Source organism: Pantherophis guttatus, chromosome 5 (genome assembly GCF_059756535.1).
Source record: "Pantherophis guttatus breed Tessera chromosome 5, ASM5975653v1, whole genome shotgun sequence".
Taxonomy (NCBI): Eukaryota; Metazoa; Chordata; class Lepidosauria; order Squamata; family Colubridae; genus Pantherophis; species Pantherophis guttatus.
In genome coordinates this window covers 67,840,986-67,856,298 of record NC_142067.1, presented here as the reverse complement: position 1 = coordinate 67,856,298, position 15,313 = coordinate 67,840,986, and the positions used below count along the sequence as shown (strand labels likewise).

At 39.0% G+C, this 15,313-nt stretch overlaps 1 protein-coding gene across 4 annotated transcripts in view; it reads right to left on the bottom strand.

Moving 5' to 3' along the window:
- The window catches only part of DMD (dystrophin), a 2,041,544-nt gene that overhangs the window by 480,130 nt on the left and 1,546,101 nt on the right, over positions 1–15,313 (bottom strand). For all 4 annotated transcript variants that reach the window (XM_087871305.1, XM_087871306.1, XM_087871307.1 and 1 more), the window contains one exon: positions 4,117–4,306. In XM_087871305.1, coding sequence (XP_087727431.1) covers positions 4,117–4,306 — 190 coding nt within the window. The remainder of the gene's footprint in view (positions 1–4,116; positions 4,307–15,313) is intronic.

Genomic DNA, 15,313 nt, shown 5'->3' with positions numbered 1-15,313 from the left:
AGGAGAGGCTGAAAGGGAAGTCTTTCCGTTTTCTATTACTACAATGTAGCGGAATAAATACCACTGGCTACATTTGTAGACAAAACTTTGCTCCTGTGTCTTTTTCTCTTTTTTTTTCCCTTGGAGACCTGATATTGTTGTTGATTGGAAAGAAGTCCCTTTTTTTTTTCTTGCTTGCTTTTTTTTTTAACAAAGCCTGCCTGGGCGGAAACATGGCACTGAGACTCATAAAGTCAGATAAACAAGAAGGGGGGGGGGATCCCCCCACCAACAACTTAAAGGAACAAGTCTTAATTCTTCAGTCTCAGAAACCTGACTTTAATATAATAGAATTTTTTATAGAGGAGATTGAAAGAAGGGAGGAGATTGTGAATCAGCAATTTGAAAAATTTAAGCAGGAAATTAAAGAATTGGTGAAATCTAAGTTTGATTTTTTGGAGAAAAAACTCTCAAAAGTGGTTAATGGTTTTACAGGATTTATGAAACAGTTGGACGCAAATACTAATGTACTAGAGTCTAAAATGGAAGAAATTCAAGATAAATTGGACAATAGAATTCAAAAAATTGAAAATGATTTGACAAACACTCAGGATAATAGCTTAGAAGAAAAACCTAAAATGGATGCTGATCAAAAGTATGGTAATGTAGAAAATCTGCAACAGAAGATTGAAAAAGAGATTTTAATGGTACAATATAATTTTACAGAATATGCGATAAGATTAAGAGGTTTGCAGGAAAATAATAGAGATGATTTAAGGAAAATATCTTCTGAATTTCTAGCTGGGATTCTAAAGGTTCAACCTGACGAAGTGTTTTGTAGGATCGACAGAGTTTATCAAATCAACTCCTGGATTGCTAAGCAAAGGCAATGGCCTAGAGATGTGGTGATTTATTTTACAGATAAGGAGATTAGGAATAATATCGTTCAAAACTCCTTCAATTCTAATTTGCAATTGTATGGAAGAAAGATTTGGATTTACAAGGAACTTCCACCTAAGATATTGATGGAAAGGAAGAAATTTGGTTTTCTGGTGAATGAGTTAAAAAAGAGAAATATCTCCTACAGGTGGGACGCCCCAGTGGGTATTATATTTAGATACCAAGGAGAAAGATATCAGCTAAATACTGTTGAAAGAGCGGAAGAATTTTATCAAAATAGGTTGAAAATGAACTTAACATCTCCAGGTATAATACAGGATAAGCAGAAGGAGCCGGAAATAAAGGTAAAATATCGAATTACAGAGACTGTACCAGATGAATTGCCATTGGATTTATTGGATACCCCAGCTGGACTATCTACAAATTTGAGAGAAGAGGCATCTAATCCTAATGTGATGACTTATCAAAGCAAGGATAAACATGGAAACCAATTAGGGGATATACAAGGGATAAAAAAGAAATATGAGATACAAAAGCAAAACCAACAAGACCAATCTACAAAGCAGAATAAAAACCGACCAGATGATACACACTTTATAGAAAGGGAACCAGGATGGAAACCAAACCCACAAAAAGAAAAGAAAAAAAGAAATAGGTGGCATAAAAACAGAAATTTCTAATCAGGCAACAGTGAAGCCAGTGATTTTAAAATATGAACGATTATGGGTAAACACAGAAGAGGCGACGTATTGGTTAATATCATCCTGAGGTTTGTGGCAGATCTCTGCATGGCCGTAATCCGGGGACGTGAAACGAGCCTTAAACTGATGGATTTGAATTATCCATTTTGGAATTTCTTTTTGTGTTGATAAACATATTATATTATCTTGAATCACAAGGCAAGAGAATTATGCTGGGGCATGCAGAAGATCGGGTTGTTACCCACTACGATGATGGGAATTAATAATCCTGATGAAACCCACAATTATTACTATATGGAATATAATTATAATGTCACTCGGGTGGTTGTTTTTACTTTTATACATATAAGAAGATATTTACTACTGATGGGGGCAGATATGATTGAAGATCCTGAATAAACTGTTGCACCAGTAACCTATGTTACCCGATTATGGATGTTGGTTCTACCAATCCAGTGGAAAGACCTCAAAGAAGATACTATATGGATTATAAATTTAAAGTCATTGTCTTTTCTTTTTTTTTATTTAGATATAATGGAAAATATAGACATATATTTTTAAGAAGTGTGGGCAGTGAATCAAAGATGTTAAGAAATGTTGTGTATGGCAATTTTGCATGATAGTGGGTGAATAAGCTATTTAGTAGATTGATTAGTCTAAGAAAAGGGATTTTTAAGTGTTATATTTAGGGGAGTGGAGGAAATGGATAGAGTGGAATAAATGTTAAACTAGATTTTATGGGGAAGGCCGCTTTGGAATGTTATAGTAATATATATAGAAGATTAAATGTTAAAGTAGGACTTATCGTATAGTTTTAAAGTGGAGAAGTTATTTTATAATGTCATAGTATAATGTCTTTTTTTTTTCCTTTCTTTTCTCTTTTTTGATATGTATGGATAAAGGGGGATGTTATAATATTAATAATATTTTTAGTAAGTAAAGGTCAATATCTAGAGGAGGGAGTAAGTAATCTGTTATGAATTATGTTTTTTTTTTTTTGTTATGAAGAAGTCACAGGGGGGATGGGTGAGGAGGGGGGGTTAGGGAGGGGGAGGGAGAGGGGAAAAAAAAGGGGGGGGAAATTTGTATTTGAAAACTTTTTCAATAAAAAAAAAAATAAAGTGGGGGACATGGTTTATCTCTCCACCAAATATTTAAAAACCTCCCAAAAGTCAAAAAAGCTTGGACCCAAATATGTGGGACCTTTTTCAATCACCCGAGTAATTAATCCAGTCACGGTTGAATTGGAATTACCAAAAAATTTGTGACGATTTCATGTCAGCTTATTGAAACCAGAACATTTATCCCCTTTACGTCCGGACCAAAAACACCCCCCTGTCCCCATTCTGATTGAGGGTGAGCAACATTTTGAAGTTAAGGAAATTTTAGATTCCTGAAAGCATCATGGTAGAGTGCAATATTTGGTGGCTTGGAAACATTTTCCATTATCTAAAGCTGAATGGGTAAATAAACGTGATGTTTGGGCGCCAAAAAAGTGCAGTTGTTTCACACCAAATATCCTGATAAACCTTAATTTATGTGTTGTGTTGTTATCTCTTTTCCCTTCTCTTTTCTTTTAGGAATAAAAGCTCATCTGAAGGGGGGCCGAATGTCAGCCTCTGCCTTTACTGCTTTGGCTGCCATGGTAATGGGGGGAGGGGGGAGCTAGTGTGTGTGGGGGAAGCATGCTGGAGAGGAGACTTAAGCTACTGTGCTGCATCTTTGAAGCTGCTATCGGGTCAATGGTCGTGGCATTCCTGATTGATGACACTGCCAGACGTGTGCTACCACCTGACCTATGGGAGACCTTTGGATTGGATGATTTACAATGGACAGTGAGAGGGAATGCTTTCTATCTGTAATTTTCACGCTTTTGCCTCAGATTCTGCTTTTCTTTGGTTGTGATCACTTCAATTTTCAGTAAAAGTACTTTTCTCTATAAACCATGGAGTTGGGGTCATTCTTTCTTGGACTTTGAAGGAAGCACACCTGACACATGTGATGGACATTTGGGTGCAGAGGAAGGGATTTGAACTTTCCTTTGGGTGGGGAAAACCTGGAAACTTTCAGATTCAGGTTTTCCCAGATGTGCCAATATGACAACTCTAATAAAATGGAACTTTGAGGAACTTTTAGCCTCAGAGTCTTCTTTCGTTGGGGGTGTTACTTGGAACCCTGACATAGGAAAGTTTACCTTTTTCTACTGAGTTCGTAATTTAAAAATATGGATTTACTCCCTTCTCCCAATATATACACATTACTGAATACAAATTGCTCATATATATGAAGGGGGGGGGATAGAAACTTTACTTTATTTTGCTCAAAATAAGAAAAGCAAAGAGTATAACTTCTGAACATGTGATTTATTTGATATGAGATCAATCTACTGTCTATATTTTTATGAATATTTATTAAAGTTCATAAATAGAGAGAGCTAACTTTAAAAGCCTTTGATTGTTTTGGTTTGAGTCATACCCATGTGGAAGTAATTCATCATTACAATATTGCTAAGAAATATTTCAATTGCTTAGCTTACCTGCCATTGCCTCATGAGCTCCCGTATTCCTTGAGTATCTTCTAGGATTCTCTCTTTAAGTGTGGCATCCTGTAGGACATTGGCAGTGGTTTCTGCTTCTGTAAGCCAGGCAAGAAACTGTTCCAGATCCAAGTAGAATTGTTGTAAGAGCCTTAGGGCTGCTTCCAATGAGGCCTCTTGCTCTCCAACACTGTGAAAGTGTAAACATAGTTACATGACGATGAGTAACTGGGATCCAAAGTGGTTCATTCACTCATATAGACAGAGAATATAGGAGAAATTTTCAGTAATACTGAAATGAAATTTGAATTAAACTTTATGCAAAAGTGTCATAAATCCTTTTAAGTAATGTTTCCTTCTGAAACCATTAAAACTAATTTCTACCCTTTTGCAAAGGGAAGATAGAAGTGACTATTTAGTAACATTTTTACTGATAATGGACAGTTATGGCTCTACAGAAGTGAAGATGATAATGTTGCATTTTTACTATTATAATTTGAAACAAGCTCCTTAATCACAGGTGTCACTATTTCCAAATGCTATATAAACCTATTAAGAGAAGTCAAATAAATCATTTCTTTACCACTGACTAGTTATAATTTACTGAAACCTAATAAATTTCAGGGTTAGGGAGTGTGATCCTATCTGTTGATCACAGTTGACTATGTTTTTAAAAAAAATAGCTTCTTAAAAAGAATATGCATATGTATATATACACATACAAGAAAGAAGAAGCAAAAAATATAGAATAGATAGTGTCAAGAAGCTTACAAATGTAATAAAGATATGTTTTTTCCATTTCCATATCCATAATTTAATAAAGGAACATGAATATCTGAGGGAGAAGGGTGGTTAAGAAATATGAAATATAATAAATATAAATAAAATATCTTTGACCCCCCCCCAAATTATGATTAAATTCAATACAGAATAAAATCATATTGAAATACTACCGATTTTCGCTCTATCATACATGTTTGTAATATATGCCTGCCCTGCCCTGCTGACCCTGCCCTGTCTTGCCTCGCCCACCTTGGCTGGTAGCTAGAGTCATGCCTGCACCCAGCTATTCTCTGGCTCCTTCGCTCACTCACCTAGACCACGTGGTCCAGCTGATCTCCGAGCCTCACCTGCTTGCCTCCCTTTGCCATGGCCTACCATGCTGGCCATGTGGCCCAGCTGATCTCTACATCTTGCCTGCTCTGCTCACCATGGCTGCCCACGAAGGTAAGGTGCTCAGCCAAAGGGCTGCCTCAGGGTGGATACAGAAAGGCTCGGCTGCCTTTCTGCCTGGCTCGCACCATCATGCCACCCGCATGCCACCCACTCGCCCTTTGCCTTGGGTCAGGAATGGGCCAGTCCCTGTCTCTGGCCTTTCCCGGGGCCTATGCCAACATGCTCAATCACCCTTCGCCTAGGGTCAGCAGAAGTGCCAGTCCGTGGCTCTGCCTTTCCTAGGGCCTCCACCTACATGTCGTCCAATCACCCTTCACCTCAGGTCGGGGGACATGCCAGTTCCTGTCTTTCTAAAGAGACACCTCCCTCTCTCTGCCCACTTGCTCCTGCAAGTTTCTACCAGGGTCTCACACTTTGCCAAATCGGCTCGCTTACCTCTGCCCCGTTTCCCCTTCTTCAGAGGCCCTTATTCACTCTCCCAACTTCTTCCACCATGACTGCCTCTTTTTTTGTCCCGTGACCTTACCTTCCTCCCACAACTGGTGGCAGACAGCAATTTGGCTTTCCTGACTGGCTGCAACCTTACCTTACTCCCATGGCTGGTGGCAGAGGGGAAGGTGAACCAGCCAGGGCTGAGCCATCGCCGCTCGACTTCCCACAGCTGCTGGGCCTTGCCTGTGGGGGGGGGCAACCAGGAAGCTGCCCGTATCGCCCCTCTGCTAGCCGCCCTACCCTCACCCGCCCACAAGCCCGCACCCTTCAGCCAAGTGCAGGCCGCTGCTGTGAGAACGGTGCAAGCCTCATGGGCTGGAAGGTAAGGCTGACAGAAGCAGCATGTCCCCTTGTCGTGGGCTGGATGCAGGACCCAAGGCGGAGCGGAGGTTGAGCAGGCGGCAGCTCAGAGCAGGGCCTGAAAGGCAGCCTCGCCTCACTGTGTCCCCCCCACCAAGGCGGCCCTTTGGCTGAGTGCAGAAATCCCAGAGCGGATCTTCCTTCTGCACATCAGCCTTACCTTCTAGCCTGCTGGCAGGTGAGGCCCAGCAGCTGCGAAGAATCTGGGTGGGGGGCAAGATGTGAGCTGGGGAGGAGCCAAGCGGCAGTGGCTCAGCCCTGGCTGACTCGCCTTCCCCTCTGCCACCAGCCATGGGAGGAAGGTAAGGTTGCAGCCAGTCAGGAAAGCCGAATCACTGTCTAACCCAGAGCTGCCAGCGGGGTGGGTGAGGCAGCAGCACATGCCTCGCTTGATGTTCCCAGCCCTTTATTTAAAAATCTCCCCAAAATAGGGACGGGAGGAAGACAACGCGGAACTGGGCATGATTGTCCCTTTGCGCCCAGTCCCTGGGAGACTGGCCAAGAGCACCTGGCAGGCTCTGGCTAGGCTGGCTGGCTGGCTCGCGAGGCAGTGGTGGCCACTGGACCAATGCTGGGGTCGCTACTCAGGGAAGCCGGGCCTGGATAAGGTGGGCTGCCCTCACCCAGGCGGCTCCAAAATTAAATGCTTCCTTTTCTTGCAAGTACGTACAAATATCATTAAAGGGAGAAATGAGTGAAGGAGAAGGGAAGTTCTGTAACCAGAAAAACTGAGAATGAAAACAATGTATTCCAGTTAAATTAGAAGTGGTTTTTTGTGAAAGATCTGTGAATGTTTTGGAACATTGCAATAAGGTCCAAGGGGGAAAAAAACAGAAAGATTTAATTAAAAGAGAAGAGAAAGAATGGTAAAACATCCACTAACTGACTGCTTTGAAAATGCCTTTCAAATGTGTTTTCATTTACAATGGAATGGAAATATTTGCTTGACTATATGCTTTAATGTTCAAAATGTATTCTTCAAGCTTCTCACCAAAAATGCAATTTAATGGAGAGTAAAGTAACATTTTACATTTAGACAAATAAATCCCCAAATGAACAGGTATAGAATAGGTGGTGCCTGGCTCAACTGGAAGTAACTGTGAGACGGATCTGTGACATGGAAATTTATTAAACAGATCCAACTTAGAAATAAGAAGAAATTTCCTGAGAGTGAGAACAATTAATCAGAGGAATGAGATGCCTTCAGTAGTTGTGGGAGGTTTTTTTTTTTTAAAAATGTCCATAATAATATCATGCTTCAGCAGGGGTTGGACTAGAAAACCTCCAAGGTCCCTTCCAACTCTGTTATTCTTTATAAATCTCTCCATTCAGTCTTACCAAGAGAATGGTGATAAACAATACTTGGAAATGTACATCAGGTCTTCTGATAGCAAAATCTCATCTTATTGGCTAGTATCAAGGGGAAAGTGACTTTGAAAAAGTTTCCTCTCTCACCATAACATGCAAGATGAGGTGAGTACTGGCTGGGAGGGGAGGTATGAGGACCAGCTCCCCCCCCACTTCCAAGAAAGTACAAACTCTTGAGAACTTTGTATTTCAAAAGGGACTGTTTATTGAAAGGGATGAAAGCAAGTCAAAACTCAGTGCAGGCTCTGGGATCCCTCAGGGCATGCAGTTCAGGATAAAGGAAATTAAGAACCTCCTCCCCACCTTCCGATGTGGATTCTGACCAATCCGCCCGTGTGAATGCAAATTACACCAGCCTCTCTGAGAAACAGATACAAAGAGCTTCTCAGAGTCATTTAACAATCCACTCATTCCCCCACCTTCTCTTTCATTTCCCGAGGTGTGAGAATTCTCCAGGCATTCCTGGCGCCAGGCAAAGGTTATAAATCAGGGTAAAGTTTATACAAAGAGGATCAGGCAAGAAATTGGATACTTAGGACACATAGGAAAAGAACTAAATGTGACAACTCCAAATCCCCCCTTTTTTCACGAAGAATGGCAGATACACGGATCTGACAGGAGGGGTGAGGAGAGATCAGGCGAGTCACCCCTCGATGTGAGTGACATTGAGTTGGCCACACCCAACCCAATGATGCCCAGTCACATGACCACCCAGCCACACCCACCCAGCAGTCATTAGGGCAGAGAACCGATTGTTAAATTATTTGAATCCCATCATTGATTTCAGTACATAAAAAGAAAAAGAAAGTCCCCAGAGAGATACACACGCAGAAAACACACCAGACTTCGTTCCAACTCATGGGAATAAAATACAAAATTCACTGCCCAATTCAATATTAAATGTAAACAGCACAATAATTTAAGCTTTCTTCACCTGAGATGCTACTTCACTGCATGACCACAAGGTATTCCACACAGAGCTGCCTTTAAACAGCCCCAAAAACTGCAATTGTTACAAAATGGAACAGCCCACTAGTTAATTGGTATTAGATACCCAGAACACAGTAGTTTTTAATGTGTGTGGGGAAGGTTTATTATATACTGTCTCTTACTATTGAAAGGAACAATTAAACATTGAATAATTAGATATTATAGGACAGTGATGGCTAACCTTTTCTGGACTAAGTTCCCAAAAGCGTGCATGCAGATGAGCAAATGCACATGTGTATGGCTGAACCCCCAAAATGCAATGTGCATGTGACCCCCATGCATCCGCCCACCTCCTGCACATGCACGCATGGCCCCCTGCATGCACCCCACCCCCTGTGCATTTGCATGCGTGGCCCCCCCTGCGCATGCACACAGAGACCTAAAGACCAGCTGGCCAGCGGGAGGCATGCACGCATGATTAGCAGAGTTGAATTGGGGCGACAGCTTGCCTGGCATCAGAGAGGGCACTGTGTGCTATCTCTGGCATGCATGCCATAGGTTCACCATCATGGTTATAGGATATAAAATGTTTATCTTTAAAGAACAGAAGTTCATGCAGAGTTAAGAATAGTGATTTGGTTGTCACAAAGCATTTCCAGAGCTTCTTTCCCTTTTTAAAAAATGTGTTCTAATTATTGTCTTTTTTTTTTCTCTTTTTTTTCTTCCCCTATAGTCAACTGCCTTTAGAGTTAGGGAAGCCCTAACCTAACCTGCTAAACATTCTTACTACTTTCCTTAAGAGAACACCTGACAGCTAAACTATCCACTTCCATTTTAATGAATCAACACACCACTGTTTAATTGGAGTATGCTTCAGAAGTACAGAATGCTGTTTCTAGTATTCACAGCAATGATCATGCTGGCTGGGGAATTCTAGAAATTGAACTCCACAATTCAAGAAGCTGCATAGTTGGAGACAGCTGATCTATGGCATAAAAGGGAGGTGTAAAATATATGAACTGGTGGTATACTGTTACTATTACTGATTATTAATATTGCATTTATATGTCACTCTTCTACCAGGGCAATCCAGAATGGTAAATAGAAGAAAACATTCAGTAAAACAATTGGCAATAAAACAAAATGATAAAAATAGTGGAAATGTAGCAAGCTATGTAAAATTTATAACTTGCTAACATAAAGGAGTTTCATCCCAGAAGGAATTATTACCTGTAAATGTCTAATGAAATCCAAATGAGCTATTGTATCTGCAACATTCTTGATCACTGCTTTTAAGCCATGGAGCAAAGCCTGCATATACTGACTCAACTATATCTAAGTATGTACAATTTATTTTATGCTGGAAAAAAAGACCCCATTCATGGATATAGAGTCTACACATTTAAAATTTATTCATATTTGGTAATGTATAGATTATCAAGTACATTGTATTGGATAAGGGGATGATGGCTGAAGAAACAGCCAGAAATTCTCAAGCTCAATAATAGTTCCCTAGTAGCAAGACTACTAAATGCTGTGTGAAGTGTGAACATTTAGCATTCACCAAAATTATTCTCAGTTTGAAAGTCCATTCCCTTCCACAATCAATGTTTTCAGATGTCATAGATGAAAATAATTGGAGTTGTACTGCCAATAAATGGAACAGAGTCCTGCTTTCATATGTAGGAGGTGAGATGGCTGTTGCCTACTGATATGAATACTGGATTACTGCTGAATTACCATCCAGTAAAACCACTGACCTAATCCAGCTCATTCTGTTTATTGGCGGACTCAAATTCTATACATTCTGGTCAAGAGTTAAACAGAGAATGACAGTGAGAGGAGATTGATTTTTACTGAATATACTGATTATTTATCTAGTTGAAAATGCCATCAGGTTTGCCATCAGTCTTCAACAAATGATCATCAGGAACTTCTGGTGGCACCGCAGGCGTCAGTGGCAGCTCCTTTGGGAGCGCTAACCCCCGCGATTTCGTAAAGCCGCTAGAGCAGCGAAAATCAGCTGTTCTAGCGGCTCGGAACTTTCCCCTCGGCAGAAGAGGGGAAGGTGAGCAGGCAGGTGTGGGTAGAGTTCCCCAAGACCCCCAGGATTAATCCTGGGGCGCAGAGGGTGAGAGCTCCCCAAGCACCTGAAGAAGCTCCGGATCTGGGATGTGTCTGTTTTTTAACAGAACAAGGCACCGCGACCACCCCTGCAAACTAAATGATTTCACAGCGATTGGACTTAAAGCAGGCAGGGCAAGACAGGAGAAATCACAACTGCAAGTACTAAATTTTAACTCTAATAAATTACCACTTCCTTCGGAGCTTGAGATGAGAGAAAGTTAAAAAAGATGGTGTTGAGTTGCTTAAGGGTGTGAAACCGAAAGTTAAAAGTGAATTTTAAAAATTTTCAATTAGAAATGGTAGAGCCTCTTAAGGAGTTATTTGCTAAAATACAACGGGGAGGAGAAGTGCCACCATCCTGGAGAACAGCTTTTATTTCCCTGATCCCAAAAGAAGATCAAGATCATAGTCAACCCAAAAATTACAGACCCATATCATTGCTTAATGCAGATTATAAGATCTTTGCAAAAATTTTGGCAAATAGACTAATGTCAGTCATGCAATAAGTGATTCATAAAGATCAAACTGGATTTATACAAGGGAGACAAATGAAAAGTAATGTAAGACAAATTGTTAATATACTGGAGTATTTGGGGAAGAACAACCAAGTTCCTGCAGTGCTTATGTTTCTGGATGCAGAGAAAGAGTTTGATCGATTGAATTGGCAGTTTTTAGTGAAAGTAGCATAAAAGATGCAGTTGGGAGAGCATTTCATACAATCTATTAAGGCAATATACCAAAAACAAACAGCACAAATAATAATTAATGGTAGTCTCACAGAATTGTTTAAAATCAAGAAAGGAAGAAGACAGGGATGTCCCTTGTCTCCACTACTGTTTATTTTAACTTTGGAAGTATTGCTGAATAAAATACGGGACTCGGATAATATACAGGGTATTAAGATCAGGCAACATGATTATAGATTACGAGCATTTGCAGATGATTTGGTTGTAACTTTAACCCAACCAGTAAATTCAGTTACAGGTTTGATGGAGATAATTAGGCAATATGGTCAAGTGTCAGGGTTTAAAATAAATATAGGGAAAACAAAGATGATAGCTAAGAATATGAATACAAATCAAAAAGAAGAAATGGAAAGAGTAACAGGATGCGAGATAGTGAAAAAGGTTAAGTACTTAGGAATTGTTATTACAAAGTCAAATGGGAAATTATACAAGTATAATTATGAATTGTTATGGCATAAAATACAGACAGAGATGGATAAATAGAAAAAATTACAACTGTCTTTGTTGGGAAGAATAGCAGTAGTTAAAATGAATGTTCTGCCCAAGTTTCTATTTCTTTTTCAAATGATACCAATACTTAAAAAGGATGCAAATTTGGAGGAATGGCAGAGAGGCATTAACAACTTTGTTTGGGTAGGGAAGAGACCAAGAGTTAAATTAAAAATAATGCAGGATACACGTGAAAGAGGAGGTTTGAAATTGCCCAATTTAAAATTGTACTATGAAGCAGCTGTTTTGTCAGCAATTAGTGATTGGATTAATTTAACAGATGAAAGAATACTGAATATTGAAGGGTATGATTTGCTATATGGTTGGCATGCCTACTTAGCTTATGAGAAGAAGGTGGATGGAACTTTTAAAAGTCATATATCAAGGAATGCCCTCCTGCGTGTTTGGAAAAAATACCAATATAAATTGAATGGCAAGATACCCATGTGGGTAGTACCCAGACATGCGATAGAAAATATAAGTATAGAACAAAGACAGGATGCAATTACTTATAAAGAACTTCTGTTTACAGAAAGAAATGTACTACAGTTAAAGCCTCTGAATGTACTAAGAGAGGAAAGGGCAATTCAAACCTGGTTTCAGTATGTACAGCTGCAGAATAGATGGAAAAAAGATCAGAGAATTGGTATTATACAAAGTGAAGAAAATTTGATAAAACAAATTAGGGACCAGAGTAGAATGCACATAAAAAGATTGTATAATATTTTGATAGAAATAGACTCGGAGACAGAGTTAGTTAAAGATTGTATGATAAAATGGGCACAAAATTTTGAGGAACCAATAATGATGGAAACATGGGAAAGGATTTGGGTAAGAAATGTAAAATTTACATAAGGTCAAAATTTGAGAGAAAATTTTTATAAAATGTTTTATAGATGGCATTTGGATCCTAAAAAGTTAGCTTGCATGTACCCAAACTTACAACCCAAATGTTGGAGATGTGATTGTGTTGATGCTACCTATTTTCATGTTTGGTGGACTTGTAAAAAAGTTAAAGCATTTTGGATAAAAATATGGTGGATTATTCAAAATATTTTTTAAAAGGATAAAGTTTACTCCACAGTTGTTTTTGTTAGGTATAATTACAGATTGTACGGCTATAGAGACTAATTTGATTTTGAACTTAATAACTGCAGCAAGACTCTTGGTGGCGCAGTACTGGAAGAAGGAAGATTTACCTACTATTCAAGAATGGACATTAAAAGTAGTAAATTTAGCAGAAATGGCGAAAATTTCAGCATATCTAAAGGACCATTCAAATGAGAAATATATGTTAGAATGGAAAAGATGGATTGATTATATTCAAGGCAAATATTGGACTAAAATTTTTTAAATAGTTTATGAATGATTAAAGAGATTTTATAAAGTACTTAAATTTAGTTTAGTAAAAGGGGAGTTAAAAGTCCAAGAGGGGGATAGGAGGCTATAGATAATTAGCTTATGTTAGCTTATGATTGTTAAATGTTATACCCTGTATTTTGCTCTGGGAAGTGGGGGGGGAGGGAGGGGAAGGGGAGGGTTGGAAGGGGAGCAGGGAGGGGGAAGGGGAAATGTCTGTAAAACTTTTAAAACTTTTCAATAAAAAAAAACAAAAACAAATGATCATCAGTATACCAAATTCCTTTGGACAATTGATCAGTGGCACTGCTACCATTGCTGGTACTGTACATTCCCTGCAGGGGTGGGTTCTAAATTTTTTTACTACCGGTTCTGTGGGCGTGGCTTGATGGTCATGTGACAATTCTTTAGGATTTAGCAGAGGTACTGGTCTACTCATTTATTTTTGGAGGCACCAGTCTACTACCAAACTGCCTTTTACCACTGATCAGCTGGAGGGCGGTCCTTTGAAGCCCCGCGGCAAGAGTTTAAACAGTTTTTTTTCCTTATAGCCCATCAGCTGGGACTCAGGAGGCAGCAATAGATTGGGGGTGGGGCCAAATAAAAGGTAAGAATAATGCGAGGGGATGGGGGGGCAGGGGGCAGAACCAGTTCCGTGACATCATATCGTCACCGCTACCGGCTCGGCAGAACCGTGAGGAACCGGGAGGAACCCACCACTGATTCTCTGCTTATCAAAGTAGTTCAGTCAATTGTGCTATCTAATCTGGCTTCCTGGTCTACCAAGCTCCACTCAACACTCTTTCTTCACACCTGCAACTACCTTGGAAAATGTGAACATCATTGCCTTCTTCACTTTCCACAGAGCCCTGCAATATCTAAAAATCCTCCAATCATTCATCAACTTTCCACAGTATGCACACTCCTCCTTTAATATTGTTCACAACCAATATCAAGTGGCAGTCACTAACTTCCAATCAATCTGTCACAGTTATGGGGTAAAATGTGATACTGTCAGTACTTTTAGACTTCAACAGCATATATCAAGATTTGTCAAACTCCAGAAGAACTATTATCCTGGACATATATTCTCAATTACAAATGTTAACATAATGTCCACATAAATTATTAAGTAGAAGAAATTGATCGCAAAAAAGGAGAAAGATATACATAATTTTTGCATATGTTGCTGCAACACCAAATTACTAAAATATATTTCATTATAGACTTGGGAAAGGCTTGATGCTAATGATAAACTAAAGGCATCTGGTTCCCTTTGTTAAGAATCTCTATCTAAATAAGACAGTTCTTAATACAGACTCTTAAAAAAGAAGAGTAAATGATTACCTAATGCCCATTATGTTAATTACATGTGTGGATTTATTTATTCTGGTATCTTAAATTTAGCAGACATAATAATCAATTCATAATTCATAATCCGTATGAGACAGTAACAAGTTAATCCAATGTGAAAGTAAATCAAGTTATTAGGAAACAATTAAAAGATTAGAAATAAGAGAAGACAAACTAGGCAATGATCCAAACCATGAATCACTACCAAGAAATTCACAGTTCCTTCACAAAGAAATCTTAAATCAAGGAATGGAAAATTAGCATGAAACAGAACAACAAAAAAAAGAGGCTGGTACAGATAATCCAGCAGATAAACTCTGCTTCCAAGCAAAAGTTTACAGTATAAACTTTGGTCTCAGTACAACTGTTAGATTACTTGTGACTTGCTTAGATTTGAGCCATTGTTTCTTTAAAGAACATTTTCTTACAAATTAGTGTTCCTTTTATCTCCCAGCCTTGTATTTTGGATTCTAAACTATCTGTTTTCATAGGAGCTTGACATAATCTCTTTGTAAGTTTCAGACACAATTGTCTTGAGATGAATAAATAATTAAGAAAATGGTAGTGTGCAGAAATTGACAGACTGACATTAAAAAAGAAACAGAAGATACGGAATATTATCAAACATGGAATCTATTGTATCAGTGGTTGGAAAAAAGGGGTGGAGATTAAGAACATAATATGTATTGTTAAGCAAATTGAATGCCCAGACAGCACGATGTTTATTAAGCACTAAGAAATGTAATTAATAAAAAAATAAAAAAATAAAAAAGAATTAAATGTGTTGATTAATTGTA